The sequence below is a fragment of the Rhinoderma darwinii genome, chromosome 10 (genome assembly GCF_050947455.1).
Source record: "Rhinoderma darwinii isolate aRhiDar2 chromosome 10, aRhiDar2.hap1, whole genome shotgun sequence".
Lineage (NCBI taxonomy): Eukaryota > Metazoa > Chordata > Amphibia > Anura > Rhinodermatidae > Rhinoderma > Rhinoderma darwinii.
This window is the reverse complement of record NC_134696.1, coordinates 13,610,286-13,628,878: the sequence shown is the minus strand read 5'-3', so window position 1 is coordinate 13,628,878 and position 18,593 is coordinate 13,610,286. Positions and strand designations below refer to the sequence as shown.

Below are 18,593 nucleotides of genomic sequence, written 5' to 3'. Positions count from 1 at the left end.
AAGGCACATGGGGTTTAGGACCCTTGTTCTCACGATCGATGGGGGTTTGAGCAGTGGGGCACTCATTGATCAGAAAATGATTACCTAGGGGGTGTGGCTTAGCAAGCAAGGTAGAAGGACACCTTTCTCTGTAGCTTCCCTTATTGATGGTCTACAAGGTCCTGCTGAAACAGGTGTGCCCTCCTGTAAACCTGGGAGACATTACCCTACACCCTGAATAATCTCCTTCACCGTGCGCTTACATCTAGCAGCTCTGCCTGACAACATTTGGAAGTACCACATAGGCTGCTGAGGTTTATGGAACATCACTCTGACCCCCTTCCCCCCACTAACACACTGCCTTAGAAGTGAGGGTCACTGTGACCTATTGTCAAAACAGGTTTGCCACCTGTCTCCTATGACTTTCCACCTGAATTTATTTGTCCACCCAATCTAAAGTGTCTCCTCATGTTGAAGTACTGCCTTGATGGGATGGACGTAACAAGTGAGACAAAGTTTTAATCTATCTGGAGCGTATACCCACAAACACTTCCACAGTCCTGTTAGTGGGATGTTTGCCATCACAACGCCAACTATAGATTGCTGCTGATTTAACCCTTCCCTCCAACTTCCCTTACTCTTGCACTGGAGTAACCGAAATCACTTAATGACAGTGAGCTATGCTGTTGAAATGATCTTCTGTACACAAATGTAAAGGCGCCTTAAGCTCTTCCTTCTCTAAGGCTACATTCACATGAGCGTATCAGATTCCAGCGCGTTAAAAAAGTGTGTGAATCTGGTCCGTGTGTGTCGCGTTGTGCAATCAGTGTGGCATGTGTTTTTCACGCACTCGCAAAGCACATCTTTTTTTAAATTAAATTGATGCGCAAGTCACGCACAGCACAAGGATGTGCATCCGTGTGCTGTGCGTGATTTTCACGCACCCATTGACTTCAATGGGTGCGTAGGTGCGTGAAAAACCGCACCAATATAGGACATGTAGAGAGTTTCACACAACGGACACACGCTGCGTGAAAACTCCTGCATGCATGATTTCCACGTGCAGCACACGGACGTTATTCATGGTCATGTGAATGGGCCCTAACAGTTTAAAGGGAACCTGTCACCAACATTTCACCTATTAAACCGACTATACCTGGTGGTAGTGGGTGAAAAATCATTTCTATATAACCTATAATTATCTTCTTAGTCGGCTCTCTAGCTTTAGTATTTAGCTTTTTAGTGTTCCCACACCGTATGCTAATGAGCAGAAAAGAGTCAGATCTTCATTTGAAAAGAGTCAAATCTTCGTTTGGAAAGAGTCATATCTTCATTCCTCAAGTCTTTCCAAGTTTACTTCGCCTCCTTACTTTTGATTGACAGCTCCTCGCCTTCCCCCAGCACACAAAATCCTGCGCTTGTGCATTAATGTCCTCTTCTGGTGTGTGCGCACAAAGGGACACCGCATAATTACGATAAAAGGCGCAAAACGTTTGCAGACCGATATTTACAGTCGGAAGAGGAGTTTAGGAGCGGGGATAACGGCAATTAACTTTTTATAGCAGCGGCCAGTGAGGGAGAAGTAAAGTTCAATAGGTGAAATGCTGGTGACAGGTTCCCTTTAACAATGGTCAAGATTGGTCAACAGAAATTAAGAGAAAACAGTTCGACAACCAAGCAGAGAAATTTGGACAGTTACGTTAGGAAAAACGCTCCAGATTCTCAAAAACCTTCAAACATAGCTGCGCACTTTGAAAAGCCAAGCTCCTTAAAAAATGTGGATTCATTTCTGAAAGATGACGAGAGTGAATGCACTTTCCGTTTCGAGGTCCTTCATCAATGGAGCACTCATGAAAGCTTTATATCCCATTGTCAGTGACCTTCAGGAGATAAAGCAGGAAGTCCGATAAATTGGTCACAGAGTAAAACAATTTGAGACCTCCCAGGCACAGGTCAAGGTCATCTCAACAAAATAATCAATTGGCTAGTGGATCATAACTACAGAAACAGGCGTAACAACCTTAGACTTAAGGGAGTTCCAGAATCTTCCAAACTTCCAGGAAACTCTACATACCTCAGTCAGACTCCTTTTTATTCAAATTCTGGGAGATAGCTATTCAGGTGACATTACTATTGAAAGTGCTCACAGAGCCAAAAGTGTCGACCAAAACCAAAAAATATACTCAATGCAGCTAGAGAGCCTGGAACAGTTCTATGGGAAGGAGCGAACATTCTCATTTTTCAAGATGATGCAAAAGTCACACTGTCAAAAAGGAGAATGCAAAAACCCCTAACAGGCATGTCCTGCATCCATATCCCAGAGATTACTCATTCTTCTCACAGATACACTCTTCACACCACAGACTGGACTACTTAATTTTATCAGGAAGATATTTTACTTCTGCTACCAACTCAACCATAGGCTCTATCACACTTTCGGATCACGTCCCTGTCTCAGTCTCCATATCCTTTGCTAGCCCCCCACCTAGAGAATGGAAGTGGGTGCTTAACTAAACTCTGGTAGATAAAACAAAACATATTGAGTCTTTGTGATCCTCGCTGACCGATTTCTTTGCTTCACCCGTGGTTTTGGAGACGCACAAAGCTTTTATTAGAGGTGAACTATTTGCTTTGGGCTCCAAACCTAAAAAAAAAACAATGTTCTGCTGAATTAAACTCACTCCTGGCTGAGATTTCCACTTTGGAGAGGATCAGGAAATGCTCTAAGGCGATCTCAGAAGTAGACTGTAACATCTCCTGAATATTAAATCCGCTAAATTATACCAGGGAAGGACGTTTACGTTTTACGCACATGGAGAAAGAGGCACTAAAGTTATGTCTGCTCTATGCAAAAAGAAAAAAGAGAAATCATATTTACATAAGATTAAGACAGGCTCGGGCAGGTTGGCATCGGATGTTGGTAGTATAACTAGTGAGATTGTTAGGTTCTATACTTCGTTGTATAACCTTTCTGAACACCCTCTAGCGGAAGAAGCTGCAAACTTGCTTTTGAACTCTATCAATCTCACATCCCTCTCAGAGGAGGACAGACAGATCTTGAGTAGGACCTTTACGAGCCAGGAACTGTCCGATATCCTCCGTACGATACCAGTTGGCAAGGCGCCCGGCCCAGATTGCTTACACAGCTTGGGAGAGGGAACCAGATGAAACTTTCTTTAGATCAGAGGTGCAACAGATCCTTCAAAATTCCCAGAGGTTTTCGAGATGTTTTAGGGTGCAAGAAAATTCCTTCAAGACGTTGTCTAGGTGGTACAGAACCCCAGCATTTTTACATAGACTAAATCTGAATATGTCTGATACATGTTGACGCTGTGGAGTACAAAAGGGAACTATTTCCCACTTATGTTCGTTCTGTCCTCTAATTACAACCATTCTGGAAGCATGTTGAATCCATTTGTTTTCAGGTCACTAAATGGAAGTTCACAATTACACCTGCACTGATATTAATTTGGCTTCCATCTGATGGTTTTCAACCAACGTGCAACACTTTACCCACTTACTCACTGACGCTAAACTCCTTATTTCATAGCACTGAAAGTCCAAGGACCCCCCACGTATTCGGAACTTGGCCGATAAGATAGACATGATCTGCAGGATGGAGGAGCTTCTTAGTTGGGTACTTTGCAATCACAACAGATACTCCAGTCTCTGGAACCTGTGGCTTTTCTATAGGAGAAAACATCCCCACACATCAACTTCAGCTATCCCTACTACTGTCTCTACTTCGTGCAGAAACATTGTTAACCCTGGTGATAGTACTCATAACAGTACATTTTTCTCTATTGCTGATATTGTACCTGTCCTCAGTACTCATGGGCTTCCGTTCGTAACTGCGGGAACTGAATTGGTCGTGATCTTTTGTTAGTCTTATGTGGTATATTTTGCGATAATTTCCACTAGTTCTCCTTTAATGTTTCAACAAATGATTGACTTCTAATGATTTTTTGCCATACGTAATCAGCCGCATAATTCCACCTTTGTTACGCTCTTCATTTATTTCTCTTTAGCACAACCTTGAACCAGATTTGTTTCTGTGTATTGGATTTACACAATATCTGATGATTCTTTGTGTAGTCGGAACTAAGTATAAAGTTATTTGTTAAAGCTCCCTCTTTCTCTCATATCGACTTTAAGTGCCTTGCAATTTCCTTAATCATTTTAAGAGGCCTGCGTGCCTCTTTGTTTTTTCCTGTATGGCATCTGTGACATTATTATTACTATGATTTCACTGTTTTGTTATATATTTCATAGTTTGTACGGTTGAAAAAAGACACATGTCCATCAAGTTCAACCAAGGGTTAGGAAAAGGGAAGAAAAAAACATTTTTACACATAGGAGCTAATATTTTTTTTTTCTAGGAAATTATCTAAGCCTTTTTTAAAGCCATCTACTGTCCCTGCTGTGACGGCACCTGCGGTGACTATTCCATAGATTCATAGTTCTCACATTAAAAAAGGCTTGTCGCCTCGGCAGATTGAACCTTTCTTTTTCCAGACGGAGGGAGCGCCCCCTTGTTTTTTGAGGGGGTTTAACATGGAACAGGATTTCACCATATTTTTTGTATGTGCCATTAATATATTTATATAAGTTAATCATGTCCCCCCTTAGTCGTCTCTTTTCAAGGCTAAATAGGTTTAATTATTTTAATCTTTCCTCATAACTCCATGCCCCTTATTAGCTCGTTGCTCTTCTATGTATTTTTTCCAACTCCAGGGCATCCTTTCTATGAACTGGAGCCCGGAAACTGGACTGCATATTCTAGATGAGACCTCACTAATGCTTTGTAAAGGGGTAATGCTATATACCTGTCCCGCGAGTCCATGCCTCTTTTAATTCATGACAATATCTTGCTGGCCTTTGAAGCAGCTGATTGACACTGCATGCTGTTATTTAGTTTATTGACACTGCATGCAGCTTGTTGGTACCCTGATGCATAACTTTATTTTTAAACGTTTTTTTAAAGTAGTAAAATATACAAAAATCTATATAAATTTGATATCACCGTAATCGTATAGAGCCACAGAATAACGTTAAGTTGTTGTTTTTACCACATGGTGAAAGATGTAAAAACGGAAATGGAGTAATCTCAGTTTTTCCCAATTTCAGCCAGCAAATAATTTTTTTTCAGTTTCCGAGTACATTATATGGTACTTTAAATGCTACCAATAGAAACTACAACTCCTCCCGCAAAATATAAGCCCTCACACCACTCTATTGACGGAAAAACAAAAGACGTTATGGCTCTTGGAATGCGAGAGGTGAAAAATGAAAATTAAAAATAAAAAAATGGCTCGGACCTTATGGTGTTAATACATACAGCTTTTACATAACCAGAAATTAAACAGAATATGATTTTACTATGAATTTCTTATAAATTAATTGGATAATTTCTTGTTATAGCCGCTTTGTTTTTGTAATCTTTTCTTGGACTGATAAAAGTGCCGGGAACTCGTGTAATCATCCGGGACATCATGGGGTATTATGAGGCTTCTGGCTATTTGCATTATAATAACATTGTGATAAAGATAAACATATAACATATAACTGTGACTTTCCTTGAGGAGGTCATGTTACTTGCCTGCTCATTAGCATTGATATTAAGAATCTTGATTCATGAACCGCAGATGCTTTAAAAGAAATAGACAAAAAATATTAGTAACACTTACTATGATGTGTCCTCATCCTTAAGCTGCCCATACACTTGAGGTAGCTTTCGGCCCACAGCTTTTCCTCCCTACAACCATAGACTTGTGCATGTGTTTTTAATAGATAGAAGTAAGAAAGCCGCTGCCACATTCCTCTGGTAGCGGCTCATCTATTTGGAAACGACATGATCAGACATGTTGAAATACATCATGTACAACCCTTCTCTCCACTGACTTCTGCCATCGGGGGAGTGTCGGGATGCCACCATACACATAAGATAGTCAACATATATCTAATGTGTATGGCCAGCCTTAGGGCTTATACACAAGGGCATATTATTTCTCTATTTTGTATAGATCTGTAATAGACCTTATATAGAGGGGCATGGGGCCTCTACTGTACCTCTGTTTCATCTGATGGGAATTGAAGGTTGCACGGAGGTTTAAGATAAACATTTTTTATGTAACTTGCACACATTTTTTTACAGGTCATGCACACTTTACAAGGCATTCCTCACTCATTCAGTGCTACAAATTTGCCTTGTATCCCTTTTTTTAATCAATTTTAGTGCAGCGAAAATATAAATCAGTTGACCATAGCAACCAACCGGATCACAGCTGTACTTTTTCAGGGCAGTCATAGGTAAAATCTAAATGTTTCAATGGGCACCTGCTGCACCAGAATTAAGCTCAGTACATATATACAGGACTAGAATCAAGCTCAGTACATATATACAGCACAAGAACAAAGCTCAGTACATATATACAGCACCAGAACAACCTCAGTACATATATACAGCACCAGAACAAAGCTCAGTTCATATATACAGCACCAGAACAAAGCTTAGTACATATATTAGTAGTGTGCGGCTGGCACAGGGCAAGTGGTGCAGGTTCAATTTGGCGGCGGGAGATATGTCTTAAACGGGCCTTAGTCCTGGTTAACGGGCCTACTGTAACTTTCCCACTTTTCCTTGGGCTAAACGCACACCAGTGATAAGGGGGGTTTTGCACTAAGGGTAAGGGGATGGCAGTCTCTGGTTCTCCGAAAGACATTCTCAGTATCTACTCCTGTCCTGTTGGTGTGTGAGGTCTCCTTACTGTTTACGGGCAAATTAAAGACAGGAGGTTGCAATAAAGTGAAACAATTATCCCACCGTTTCTTTACTTTCCGTAACTTGTAAAACTCTTCCAATTTGGAGGCAGTTCTTATAATAAACAGTTTTTCATCAATGGGCTCGAAATTCTGGAGTTGAAGTGGAGTTCTACCAAGTATCGAATAATGTACACAAAAAGTAATTTGAAAGTTGCTAAAAAAAAGACGGATTAGCCAGGCTGCAAGCCTAAGTCCGAATCATACATAAAAGTGACCTGGAAGTTGTCAAAAACTACTAAGTCAGGCCCGAAGCTTCTTACTTAGACATGGCTGTAAGACCCCAAAAAAATGTTTTCTCAGAGACTTCTATTCTGTTATCCTCAAATACCAGCACATATTGTGTTCCTTCCATTCTCTGTCAAACGTCTACAACTTCTCCTAAGAAAGGGAGCAAATCTTTTATAACTTTAGCTCCTCCCTCTTCCAGAGCAATCTCCAGGTCATAAGTATTGGGGAGAACCCTTCACTCCTGCTCCAGCCTCAGATAGTAAGACCCAGGTATTCAAAGATACAATTAAATTTACATTTAAAGTGACAGTACACAATAAGTACAAGTTCATTATAAAACACCATAAAACATTGTAAAACACATTATACTTGCAATGAATACTATGAAGTGTTTTGTGGGACATTACATATACAGCACGAGGACAAAGTTCAGTATATATATAAAGGCGCCAGCAATAATACAGCTAAGTACAGAGATAATTTGTAAAGCCAGGTTAACGTTAGCCATAATTTGTACGAAGTGAAACTACAGCTTCCAGAATGGGCTGAAGAATGGTAAGTATTTGCTATGCCCCATGAAGGTTGTGCCACACAATGTGGCCCCTGAAAATACAACACATCCACACACCTGGCCTCTTCTAGTCTAGCAGAACTTTTGCAGAAACATCATCAGCAGCACAATTGCATCATTGTGCCATCTGTATTGCAAGCAAAGCAGGAAACTGCTCCTGAGAAAGCCAGTTAGGGCTGTTTAATTGGACTTCCTCTATACCCCGGTTCCACAAACCAGCTGTCTGTTTAACAACCGGTTAGGGAGAAGCGGAAAGAACCTAACCCTGTAGGTAAGGCTTTGGATGTTGTATATCTAGAATTTTCTAAAGCATTTGATGCAGTTCTACCTAAAAGGAAGGTACATAAAATAAGAATGCTGGGACAGATGAAAAACATGTGTATTTAGGTTAATATCTGGGAAGGTCAGGAACAAAGGGCGGTTATTTATGAACTATACTAAGACTGGGTCAAGATTCTGAATACACATGACGTCCAGGCTGGATGATCATGTGTATTAAGAATCCTGACACTTCTGAATCTTTTCTGTGAGATTTGCAGCAAGGGAAACTAAATCTCGTTTACCTCCGTAATCACGCGAGATTTCGTTTCCCTTGCTAGAAATCTCAAAGAAAAGAGTCAGAAGTGTAAGGATTCTGAATACACACGACGTCCAGGCTGGATTTCATGTGTATTCATTATCAGGACACTTGATTAACGTTAATCTCTGTGTATGTGGCTGTACATCGCTGCTGTGTAAATCAATGGAGATGAGTGTATGATGCTGACTGGTCACTGATTGGTCAGCGTCATACACGTAAACATGCCCAGTTAAAAACACAATACACGCCCAGTTGGACATAACGAAAAAAAAACGCCCAGTTGTCCATTTCAAACCTCATTTGCATAAATATAAAATAGCTCATAACTTGGCCAAAAATGAACGTTTTTAAAAAAAACTAAAAACTTTACTGTTATCTACATTGCAGCGCCGATCACATGCAATAGGAGATAGGGATTTGAGAATCTGGTGACAGAGCCTCTTTAGGCATACCTACCAACCGTCCAGTTTTTCACGGGATTGTCTCACAAAACAGAACTCAAAAGGAGAAGGGCATTTACAAATGAGCCAAAAATTTGCATTTTTGGAAGGTTTTGTGGGCATTTCTGGGCAGATCAGGGGAGGAGCTTAAAATGTCCCGCATAAGGTATTTCGAATGTTTGGTGGAATGTTATTGATGTTTTATAAGGGTACGCAATACGGACTATATTTGTTAGTATGTTTATAAGACATCTTGTAGATAAAATATAGAGTAACATTTTAATATGTGAAGATTATACTCACCGAGGGAATTTGTCCAGGATTTTATTAATTTGTTTCATTTGTGTCCATTACACTATATATTTGTCTCTTTGCTGAATACTTCTGGATAGTGCGCCAATATACGGAGAAGGTTGGCCAGTCAAAAACAGGAGAGAGACAATGGAATACACAGGGGTATGAGAGCTGGTGAAGCAGTACGATAGGAAACTCAGAGAACTTTCTATTCAGGATGAACACCCTGTGTTTTATATTGTTATAGTGGACATTATTGATATAGATAATTTATGTTATATTATACGTTGTAGGCTGATATTTAATATTAATTGAATTATTATTTTTATTTTTTTATAGATTTTTTCTTTGTTTCAGAGCTTTTTTATTGATTTTGTACACTATAGGTTTCTAAAAGTAGAATTGCTCCAGTATGATGGTGCATCCAAATTTATTAAGAGTTGTACACAAATCACATTACCTCCATATTCAAGCATCCAGCAGGAGGTCTGCAGATTTGACCAGTACAAGACAATACACATTGCAGTATCTGGCGATCAGCGTTAGGTGCTGAGCGGCCCAGTCACACCATCTGCACCCAGACTACAAGGAGCGCCAAGCCACCGAGGTTTTAATAACACAGCACAGAGTACCCAGCCATACTGCCCATAACCCATTACCAGACTACACTCTTAGAGAATTGTGAGCATAGCACTACTATGCAGTAGCATGGCAGTATAGATAAGGAGACTCCATCCTCTCAGCTTGTTGGGAGACTGACAAAGAGACAATTTTATATATTTTGTTTTTGTCTCCTTTAACAATAAAATAGATTTATTTCTTTAAATATCATTAATTCTCTATGTGACTTTATTATAACACAAGTTCCCATGACCGGCTCATGAAGATAATAAGTCATCATGTGATCAGTTATTCTTAGTAACACACTTTGTAAATTTAATCCTGGTAATTATATAAAGACCTTGTGCCCCGGTCTAGAGATAGTCACCCCGTCTGTGATACAAGAGTAGATGATGGATTCCAGTCCCCATAAGCTCTATCATGTACATGACTTTGATACCAGACAATGTCTGGAGCATTACTTTTCAGATAAACCTGACATGGCCTTTGGAGATGACACCTTGAAATTTGCCATTGAAAATCTTAGAGAAGTTTTTGCAGTGGGTATGTATCCTGATTTTATTACTCCTAAGATACATTGACATGTGTATTCTTTTATTTTGAACTGGTTTAAACAAATTAATACAAATTGAGCAAATTAGTTTTTTTGGGATGTGGGAGATCAGAAAATACTGCCCCAGTCTTAGCAACTGGAAAAACACAGGGTGCAGAGCAAAGCCCTTATCATTGTATATAATGAAGAATATCGGATATCAGGGTTCAGTATAGTCATTGTTTTCTCTTCTCTAGCCTCGAGAACCCTGGAAAACTTTTTGGCGAATGTTGAAGGGCATCTCAAAAATTCTAATTGTGGGTGTAATTACCTAAATCTGCTGTTATCTGCCAATTTGTGGTTTACTGCTGTTATTTTCTGATCTTTTCTAACTATTTTTTTATAAACTAGAACTTGATCTCTATAATCTACAGTTCGATGTTTAATGACAGATATCCATACTAAAGAATAATGCACCAACATACTGTACATTTTCTGCTCAGGTTACCATTAATGGCAGAAACAATATTTTTTCATCATACTTATACTTAGAGGTTGTTGTGATATTGGGATGGAGATGTCACTTTCTTTGTCACATCAGACTGCACATAAATGACAGCTCGGCAGACTTGTTTGATTGGGAGATTCTACACAGGGTCAGGTCCAGTCATGTCACAAGAACTCAAATAGTAAAGAGTCAAAAAGTCAGCATAGGATCAGGTTCAGGAATAGGCAACTTTTTTTGTATGGCGTGCTGATGAAAAAAAAAAAATCAACGATGAAGTACTCCGTGTGCCATGCAAACATAAACGTCATATAAGACAAAAAGTTACCATGTATGTATCATAAATTAATTACACAGTTAATTAAACCAATATTTCAGTGTGACACTTGTCCCTAACTTTCTTTGTAAAAATTATCCATCTGTGGTGCATACCAGCAGGGGCGGTGCACATAGGAGAGACTGCGGCTACTGATCACAAGCTTGAGCGCGTTTCACACAGAGAAAGCGACTGCTGAACACCAGCTTGGGGGGGCACATAGAAGAGACCACAGCTACTGAACACAGGCTAGGCGGAACTGCACACAGGAGGGATCGCAGCTACTGAACACCAGCTTGGGGGGGGGGGTGCACATAGTAGAGCTGTAAACTTTTGCTAACTTTTTCTTTTACAGAGCAATTATTGAACTCTGTCCTTGTGGGGATGATCACCAGGAGAGAGCAGAGCTTCACTATGCACTTGGCAACCCTGAACACCAGGACAGAGAGCAGTGCTGCATTATGTGCACTGCTCTCTCTTTTGATCACCGCCGCCAAGCACATATTGAAGTCCCACTAACTGCCGCTATGTCTCGCTGTGTTCAGCGCTGCCAAGCACGCAATGGTGCTTGTCACTGGGAGAAGGAAGTTTGCCAGCAAACCATGCCCCAAGTGCCGACTGTGGCACCGGTGCCATAGGTTGCTGACCCCTGGGGTAGATCAAGGAAAATATGTGAAAAAAAAGCTAACAGGGAGCACATTAATGTAGTATAGGCAGTAAAAGGTCTAGAAATCAGAAACCATTGGAGTCGTAAGTGAAGCTGTAGATGTGAGTCTGTAATAAAACTGAATGAACCAGAATGTAGCTCATAAATCCTTAAAAAGTTAATTTAATTTTCTAAAAAATGTTTTAAAGATAATAATGTCTACTCCTAGCACTTCTGAGCCTGCATATATGGTTTTGTTGAAGCCCCATACATATAACTTCCCTTGGGACACCTTATAACGTTTCTGTGTGTCCAGTGTGGTGCCTTAGAATATGCAATCCAGCCAGGTGGGTCTAGCACCTTTCTTCTTAATTTACATTATACAGAACATACTACACAAGAGCCCCCATATTTGCTTTTTTTTCATCTTTTGGTATTCTACATCTAGATACATGAGTTGCAGCCACCAGGGCCGGCCTTAGGAGTGTGCGACCTGTGCGAGTGCACAGGGAATTGAGCCCTCTTTGAATGTAGGGGGCGCTACTGAGCATGTCGTTTTATGAGCTATCTATACTCTGCTTCCAGTTACACACATGGAGGAGACAGGTGTAGAGGCAGCAAGAGTAGAGAAGGAAAGTCCATAAACAGGCTGCCCCTGCAAGAATCCTCTGAGCAAGGGATGAGCTAAGTGCCTAATGGAGAATTTTTCTACTGTTTTTGTCTATATATGCGTCTATGTGTTACTATATGTGTGTCTGTGTGTTTCTATGTGTCTATGTATATACAGATGTAGCCGTCTTTATCTTGACTTTTAACGCATTAAATACACAGTGGCAGGATCCTTTATCTTGACTTTTTCAATGACTTTTCAATGGCTTTTGTTGTGTGACATCTCGCTGCAGCAAGTTATCAGAGTCAAGATAAAGATGACTACATCGTAAGTCTCTGTGTTTGTATGTGTAAATGTTCCAATATGTGCATGTATATTTGTGCCTGTGTGTCTACATATGTGTCAGTATCACTGTATTTTATCTGTGGTGTTACATAGGATTGTAAGTAACATCTACTACATTTTCTGTACTCAGAGAGTAATCACTGTGTGTATCTGTGATAGGACTGCAGGTAACATCTACATTATCTGGACTCAGAGTTATCACTGTGTAATCTGTGGTGTTACATAGGACTGCAGGTAACACTACTACATTATCTGTACTCAGACAGTTATCACTGTGTGTTATCTGCGGTGTTACATAGTACTGCAGGTAACATCTACTGTATTATCTGTACTGTGTATATATGTGCCTGTATGCATATATATGGGTCTTTATGTGTGCAGGTCTCTGTGTTTGTATGTGTATATGTGTATCTGTGAATGTATAAAAGTGCCTCTTATGTGTATATGTAAATTTATATATGTGTCTGTATGTTTAAATATGTATCTTTATGTGTGTATATTTGTTCCTGATTGCGTTTATAAATAATTGCCTGTATGTCTAAATATGTCCTTATGTATGTACAGTATATATACGTTCCAGTATATGTATACCTATACATGTGGTTAATTTTTGGTTTGTGGAGGGCAGCAATAGAGAGTCCCACAAAGGGTGCCATCCAACCTAAGGCCGGCCCTGGCAGCCACAACAGATGAACAGCTCCACCCCTGGTTTTTTAGGACACATTGTGTAACCTATATGCCATCCCATTAGGTGAGCATTACTTTAACTGGTTGCCGACACAGGTCTAGAATAGTCATCCTGAGCGGCAGGTGCTGCTGCATTAGGACGAGTATGCTCGTCCTGTGTGACACACAGTGTGACGTTCGATTCGGAGCGGGGCAATGGCTGTAATACACAGTCGCAACCCCGCTCTAATGGCGGAGAGAAGAGAAACAACTAACGTCTTAAATGCCGCGATCAAAATTGACTGCGACATTCAATGAAAAAATGAGAAGAGGATCCCCCTTTAATCGCGTCACAGGAAATCCCTGTGACGTGATTGAGGTCAATACCTTGCATGGCCAGACAACCCATGGTCCAGAGACCCCAGGACTGTCTGACCATATTTCCTGTTGTTAGGGCATACTGAGGTATACCCTAACAACTGCCTGTATACAATCAGTACACAGGCTAATGTACTGGCATATAGATATATGAAAACTGCATCAGAACTGCTTTTTTTCGGAATTTTTGACAAAATAAAAATTTATATAAACTAAACGATAATGTAAATGTACAAAAAATTGCACCTACATAAGGTACACCTCGTCCCGCAAAAAAACAAAAAGTCTCATACAGCTACGTCAAATAAAAAATAAAAAAGTTATGAGCTCGGGATGCAAAGAGGGAAATATAAAAAAAAATTGTTATGTCCTCAAGGCCAAAATTGTCCTTAAGGGATTAAATTATATTGAAGACTTTTGTATTTTGCTCGTTATGGACCCATGAGCCTCCCTTCTCCTTTTCTTTCCTCTTATTACAGGACCTCAGATGGTTACAATCTTCACCTTCTAAAAAAACATTGATGTCATCGATTTATAGAACATTTGACGATTATTTAATCTGTTTAAAATTTTTGGTATTTGAAACCCAATGTTTACATCGTTTGCTAGAAGTGACACAGACATATGTCCTTGTTTATCCACAAAATCTATGAAGATGTAACATATTAAATGTTTTAATATTCAAACATTTTTTTCTGCAGGTCATATTAATGGAGACATCTTGATTGACCTCAGTCTTGGTTCCGTTATTCATCATCTGTATTCAGCCAGTGAGTTTTTCAAAAACATCATAGTGCTGAAGGTCAATAACAGATGCATCATGGAGCTGAAGAGATGGGTGGACGAACGTACGGGGGCATTTTATTGGGGCCATATATTACCTCTTCTTCAAAAGAAAGAAGAAAACAGGTAACGTATTTGTGCAAATATCAAGAGAAAAAACACTGTCAATGTGATTGTTGCTTCTTATACAACAAATATAATGGGAGATGGGATCCAGGAAAAGGTTTTCTCTGTTAAAACTCAGGTTAAAACTTAAAATTTTTAATACCCACTTAGTTCCATATTCTTGTACAAGTTAATGCTGCAAAGTCACAGTATAAGTCTGACACTTGGTGCCACAGTCTTGGATGATTTCAAGCTTTACCTCTATTATTGCAAGTCAATAGTCCAGTGCTAAGTGCTGAGCCACCATGTTGATGACTATGGGACAATCACTTTCCTTGTCTGTTTTACTTTCCAGTGATCAGTGTCAGGACCAGGAAGCAAAACTGAGATCATCCATTCAACATGTTGTGAAATACGACCTGGAGAAAGAGAATATGACAGAGCCGATTGTCTTACCACCAGCCGATTGTGTCATTAGTGCTTGGCTTCTGGCTATTATCAGCAAAGATCAAGATGATTACATCGAAAATATGAGGAAGTTCTCTAGGTTGCTGAAACCTGGAGGACACCTCATAATAATTGGGACTTTAGGTGCAACACATTATACAGTCGGAAAAGACAAGTTCCATGTTTTCACATATGATGAGGATTTTATCAGGAAAGCTCTAGTTGGAGAAGGTTTTATCATTGATTACTGTAAGGTCCAGGAGAGAACGGCTGTGAGTGACCTTATTGACTATAAGGCCGTCATAATTATTGCCGCTCACAAGGAGAAGTAGGTTGAAACTTATAAAGTCTGCATGTCATTACTTCATATGTTAAGCTAAAAAATAGATCAGTAATCAAAAAGAATCTTCCTTAGTGCAGTATAGAATAGCATAAAAATAATTGATTGGTCCATTTGGGGATTTTCCCTTGGACTGGTCCAAGATAATATTGCCGAAACTGAATCTCATCTGGGACATCATGGGAGTCTGAAATCTTGGGATCAGTTGCTTTCTCATTGTTTTTCTGTCTTGTATCTGCTTTATATAAATAGGGTAATAAAGTGAAGCATAGAGCATTTAACTGTTTGTGTCCTTGACTTGAGGGGGGGGGGGTTCCTGCTCCATAGATTTTACAGGCCTTGATTTATTAGAAACTTACAAGCTTTAAAATAAATCAATATAATATTCCACAAGGATTTTGCTTTATGATCTCATTTACTTAGAGATTTTTAGAGAATCTTGTTAGTTTTTAAAAAAAATTAGAGTCTAGTGCACAATATAATTGTCTAGAAATAATGTTTGAGAACATTATCACCAATCCTGTAAATAGAGGATAGTTAATGATTCTGGGAAAACCCCTTTAAACCCTTCCCACTCCTGGACGTACTATTAGGTCATGGTAGCTGTATCGTTCGCTCTCCATGACCTAATAGTACGTCTCGGGTGTAACGGCCGTTTCGGCCGTCCTCCCGACACATACAGGAGCTGTGACAGCTGCTGTCTCGTACAGCAGCTGTCACAGCTCCTACAGCGGGGACCGATCGCTGTGTCCCCGCTGATTAACCCCTTAAAAGCCGCGTTCTATAGAGATCGCGGCTTTTTAGGGATTAAGCTGCCATCGCCGGCCTGCTACACGATAGCGGCCGGCGATGGTGACTATGGCAACCGAACACCAAACAATGGCGTCCGGCTATGCCATAGACGGAAACCTAGTGGGTCCTGACAACGTCAGGACCCACTATGCTTGCTGTCAGTGAGTAGCTGACAGCTCTAATACACTGCACTACGCATGTAGTGCAGTGTATTAGAATAGCGATCAGGGCCTCCTGCCCTCAAGTCCCCTAGTGGGACAAAGTAATAAAGTTAAAAAAAAGTTAAAAAAAGATGTGTAAAAATAAGAAAATAAAAGTTTTAAAAGTATTAAAAGTAAAAATCCCTCTTTTTCCCTTATCAGTAATTTATTATTAATAAAAATATATAAACAAACAAATAAATTATACATAATTGGTATCGCCGTGTCCGTAACGGCCTGAACTACAAAATTATTTCGTTATTTATCCCGTACGGTGAACGCCGTAAAAGAAAATAATAATAAACCGTACCACAATCACAATTGTTTGGTCACTTCACCTCCCAAAAAATGGAATAAAAAGAGATCAAAAAGTCACATGTACCTAAAAATGGTACTGATCGAAACTACAGATCGTTACGCAAAAAATAAGTCCTCGCACGGCTTTATTGATTGAAAAATAAAAAAGTTCTGGCTCTTAGAATAAGGTAACACAAAAAGTGAATGATTTTTTACAAAACGTATTTATTGTGCAAACGCCATAAGACATAAAAAAAAGCTATAAACATCTGGTATCGCCGTAATCGTATCGCCCCACAGAATAAAATGAATATGTCATTTATAGCGCACGGTGAACGCTGTAAAAAAATAGAATAAAAAAACAATAGTAGAATTGCTGTTTTTTAGCCTCCACGCCACCTAAAAATAGAATAAAAACTGATCAAAAAGCCGCATGCACCCCAAGAAAACTACAATGAATTCCTCAAGGTGTCTAGTTTCCAAAATGGGGTCACTTTTGGGGGGATTCCACTGTTTTGGCACCACAAGACCTCTTCAAACCGGACATGGTGCCTAATAAAAAAGAGGCCTCAAAATCCACTAGGTGCTCCTTTGCTTCGGAGGCCGGCGCTTCAGTCCATTACCGCACTAGGGCCACATGTGGGATATTTCTCAAAATTGCAGAATCTGGGCAATAAATATTAAGTTGCGTTTTTCTGGTAAAACCTTTTGTGTTATAAAAAAAATGGTATAAAAAGGATTTTCTGATAAAAAAAAATTTACATGTCACCTCTACTTTGCTCTAAATTTCTGTGAAACACCTAAAGGGTTCATAAACTTTCTAAATGCTGTTGTGAATACTTTGAGGGGTCTAGTTTCTAAAATGGGGTGTTTCATAGGGGTTTCTAATATATGGGCCCCTCAAAGCAACTTCAGAACTGAACTGTAACCTAAAAAAATTTATAAATTAGGCAATACTTCACTTCTTACATTATACTGATAATGAGCCGTGCCCACCCCGAGATGGCCCCAGTTTTGACCATTTGTATAAATGGAGACCCCTATTAGACCGTTTCAGTGCCCGGTTTTCCCAAGCATTCACCCCCGAGACGTGTATTTCTATTGATGAGTCCCTGGTACGTTTTAAAGGAAGGGTTCAATTCCGCGAGTACCTGCCGGGTAAGAGGGCAAGGTATGGCGTGAAGATGTATAAGCTGAGCGAGAGTGCATCAGGGTATACCTACAGGTTTAGGATATATGAAGGAAAGGCCACCCCCAAACCAGACTGCATCCTGGACTACAATAGGTACATGGGAGGGATGGACTTGTCAGATCAAATCCTGAAGTCCTACAGCGCCATGCGGTGTGGTATAAGAAGCTGGCCGGGCACATCATACAGATGGCATTGTACAATGCGTACGTGCTACATCGATGTGCAGGCCAGAGGGGAACTTTCCTGGAATTTCAAGTGGTGATTATCAAGAACCTAATCTTTAGGGACCAAGAAGGGGGGGCACCCAGTACTTCTGGAAGCGGGGCCACACGCATCGTACCAGGGCGGCAACACTTTCCAGGAGAAGTTCCCCAAACTGGCAAGAAGGGAAAAAGTCAAAAGAGGTGCAAAGTCTGCTATAAGAGGGCGATAAGGGATGACACAATATATCAATGTGACACGTGTCCCGAAAAACAAGAGCTCTGTATGAAAGTGTCTTAAAATTTATCATACATCCCTTGGTTTATAATTTACCCCAATTTTACTTACCCTGATCTACTCCGCACAGCTTATCCCCCCTCGTCTTTCCCCTCTGGGCCCTGCTGTGTGCCCAGGCTGCTGATAACAGCCACATGTAGGGTATTGCCATACCCGGGAGAACCCACATTACAGTTTATGGGGTGTAGGTCTCTGGTCAAAATGCTCACTACCCCTCTAGATGAATGCCTTAAGGGTGTAGTTTCTAAAACGGGGTCACTTCTTGCGGGTTTCAACTATACTGGTACCTCAGGGGCTTCTGCATACATGACTTCGCACTAGAAAATCCCCAGTAGGCCAAATGGTGGTCCTTTCCTTCTGAGCCCTGCCATGGGCCCAAACGGCAGTTTATCACCACAAATGGGGT

At 40.2% G+C, this 18,593-nt stretch overlaps 1 protein-coding gene across 1 annotated transcript; it reads left to right on the top strand.

Moving 5' to 3' along the window:
* Window positions 1-9,927: 9,927 nt before the first annotated feature.
* On the top strand, window positions 9,928-15,200 carry LOC142662455 (nicotinamide N-methyltransferase-like). Its single transcript, XM_075840660.1, has 3 exons — window positions 9,928-10,078; window positions 14,235-14,442; window positions 14,777-15,200. The coding sequence occupies exons 1-3, from the start codon at window positions 9,928-9,930 to the stop codon at window positions 15,198-15,200; spliced, it is 783 nt and encodes a 260-aa protein (XP_075696775.1).
* The last annotated feature ends 3,393 nt before the right edge of the window (window positions 15,201-18,593 follow it).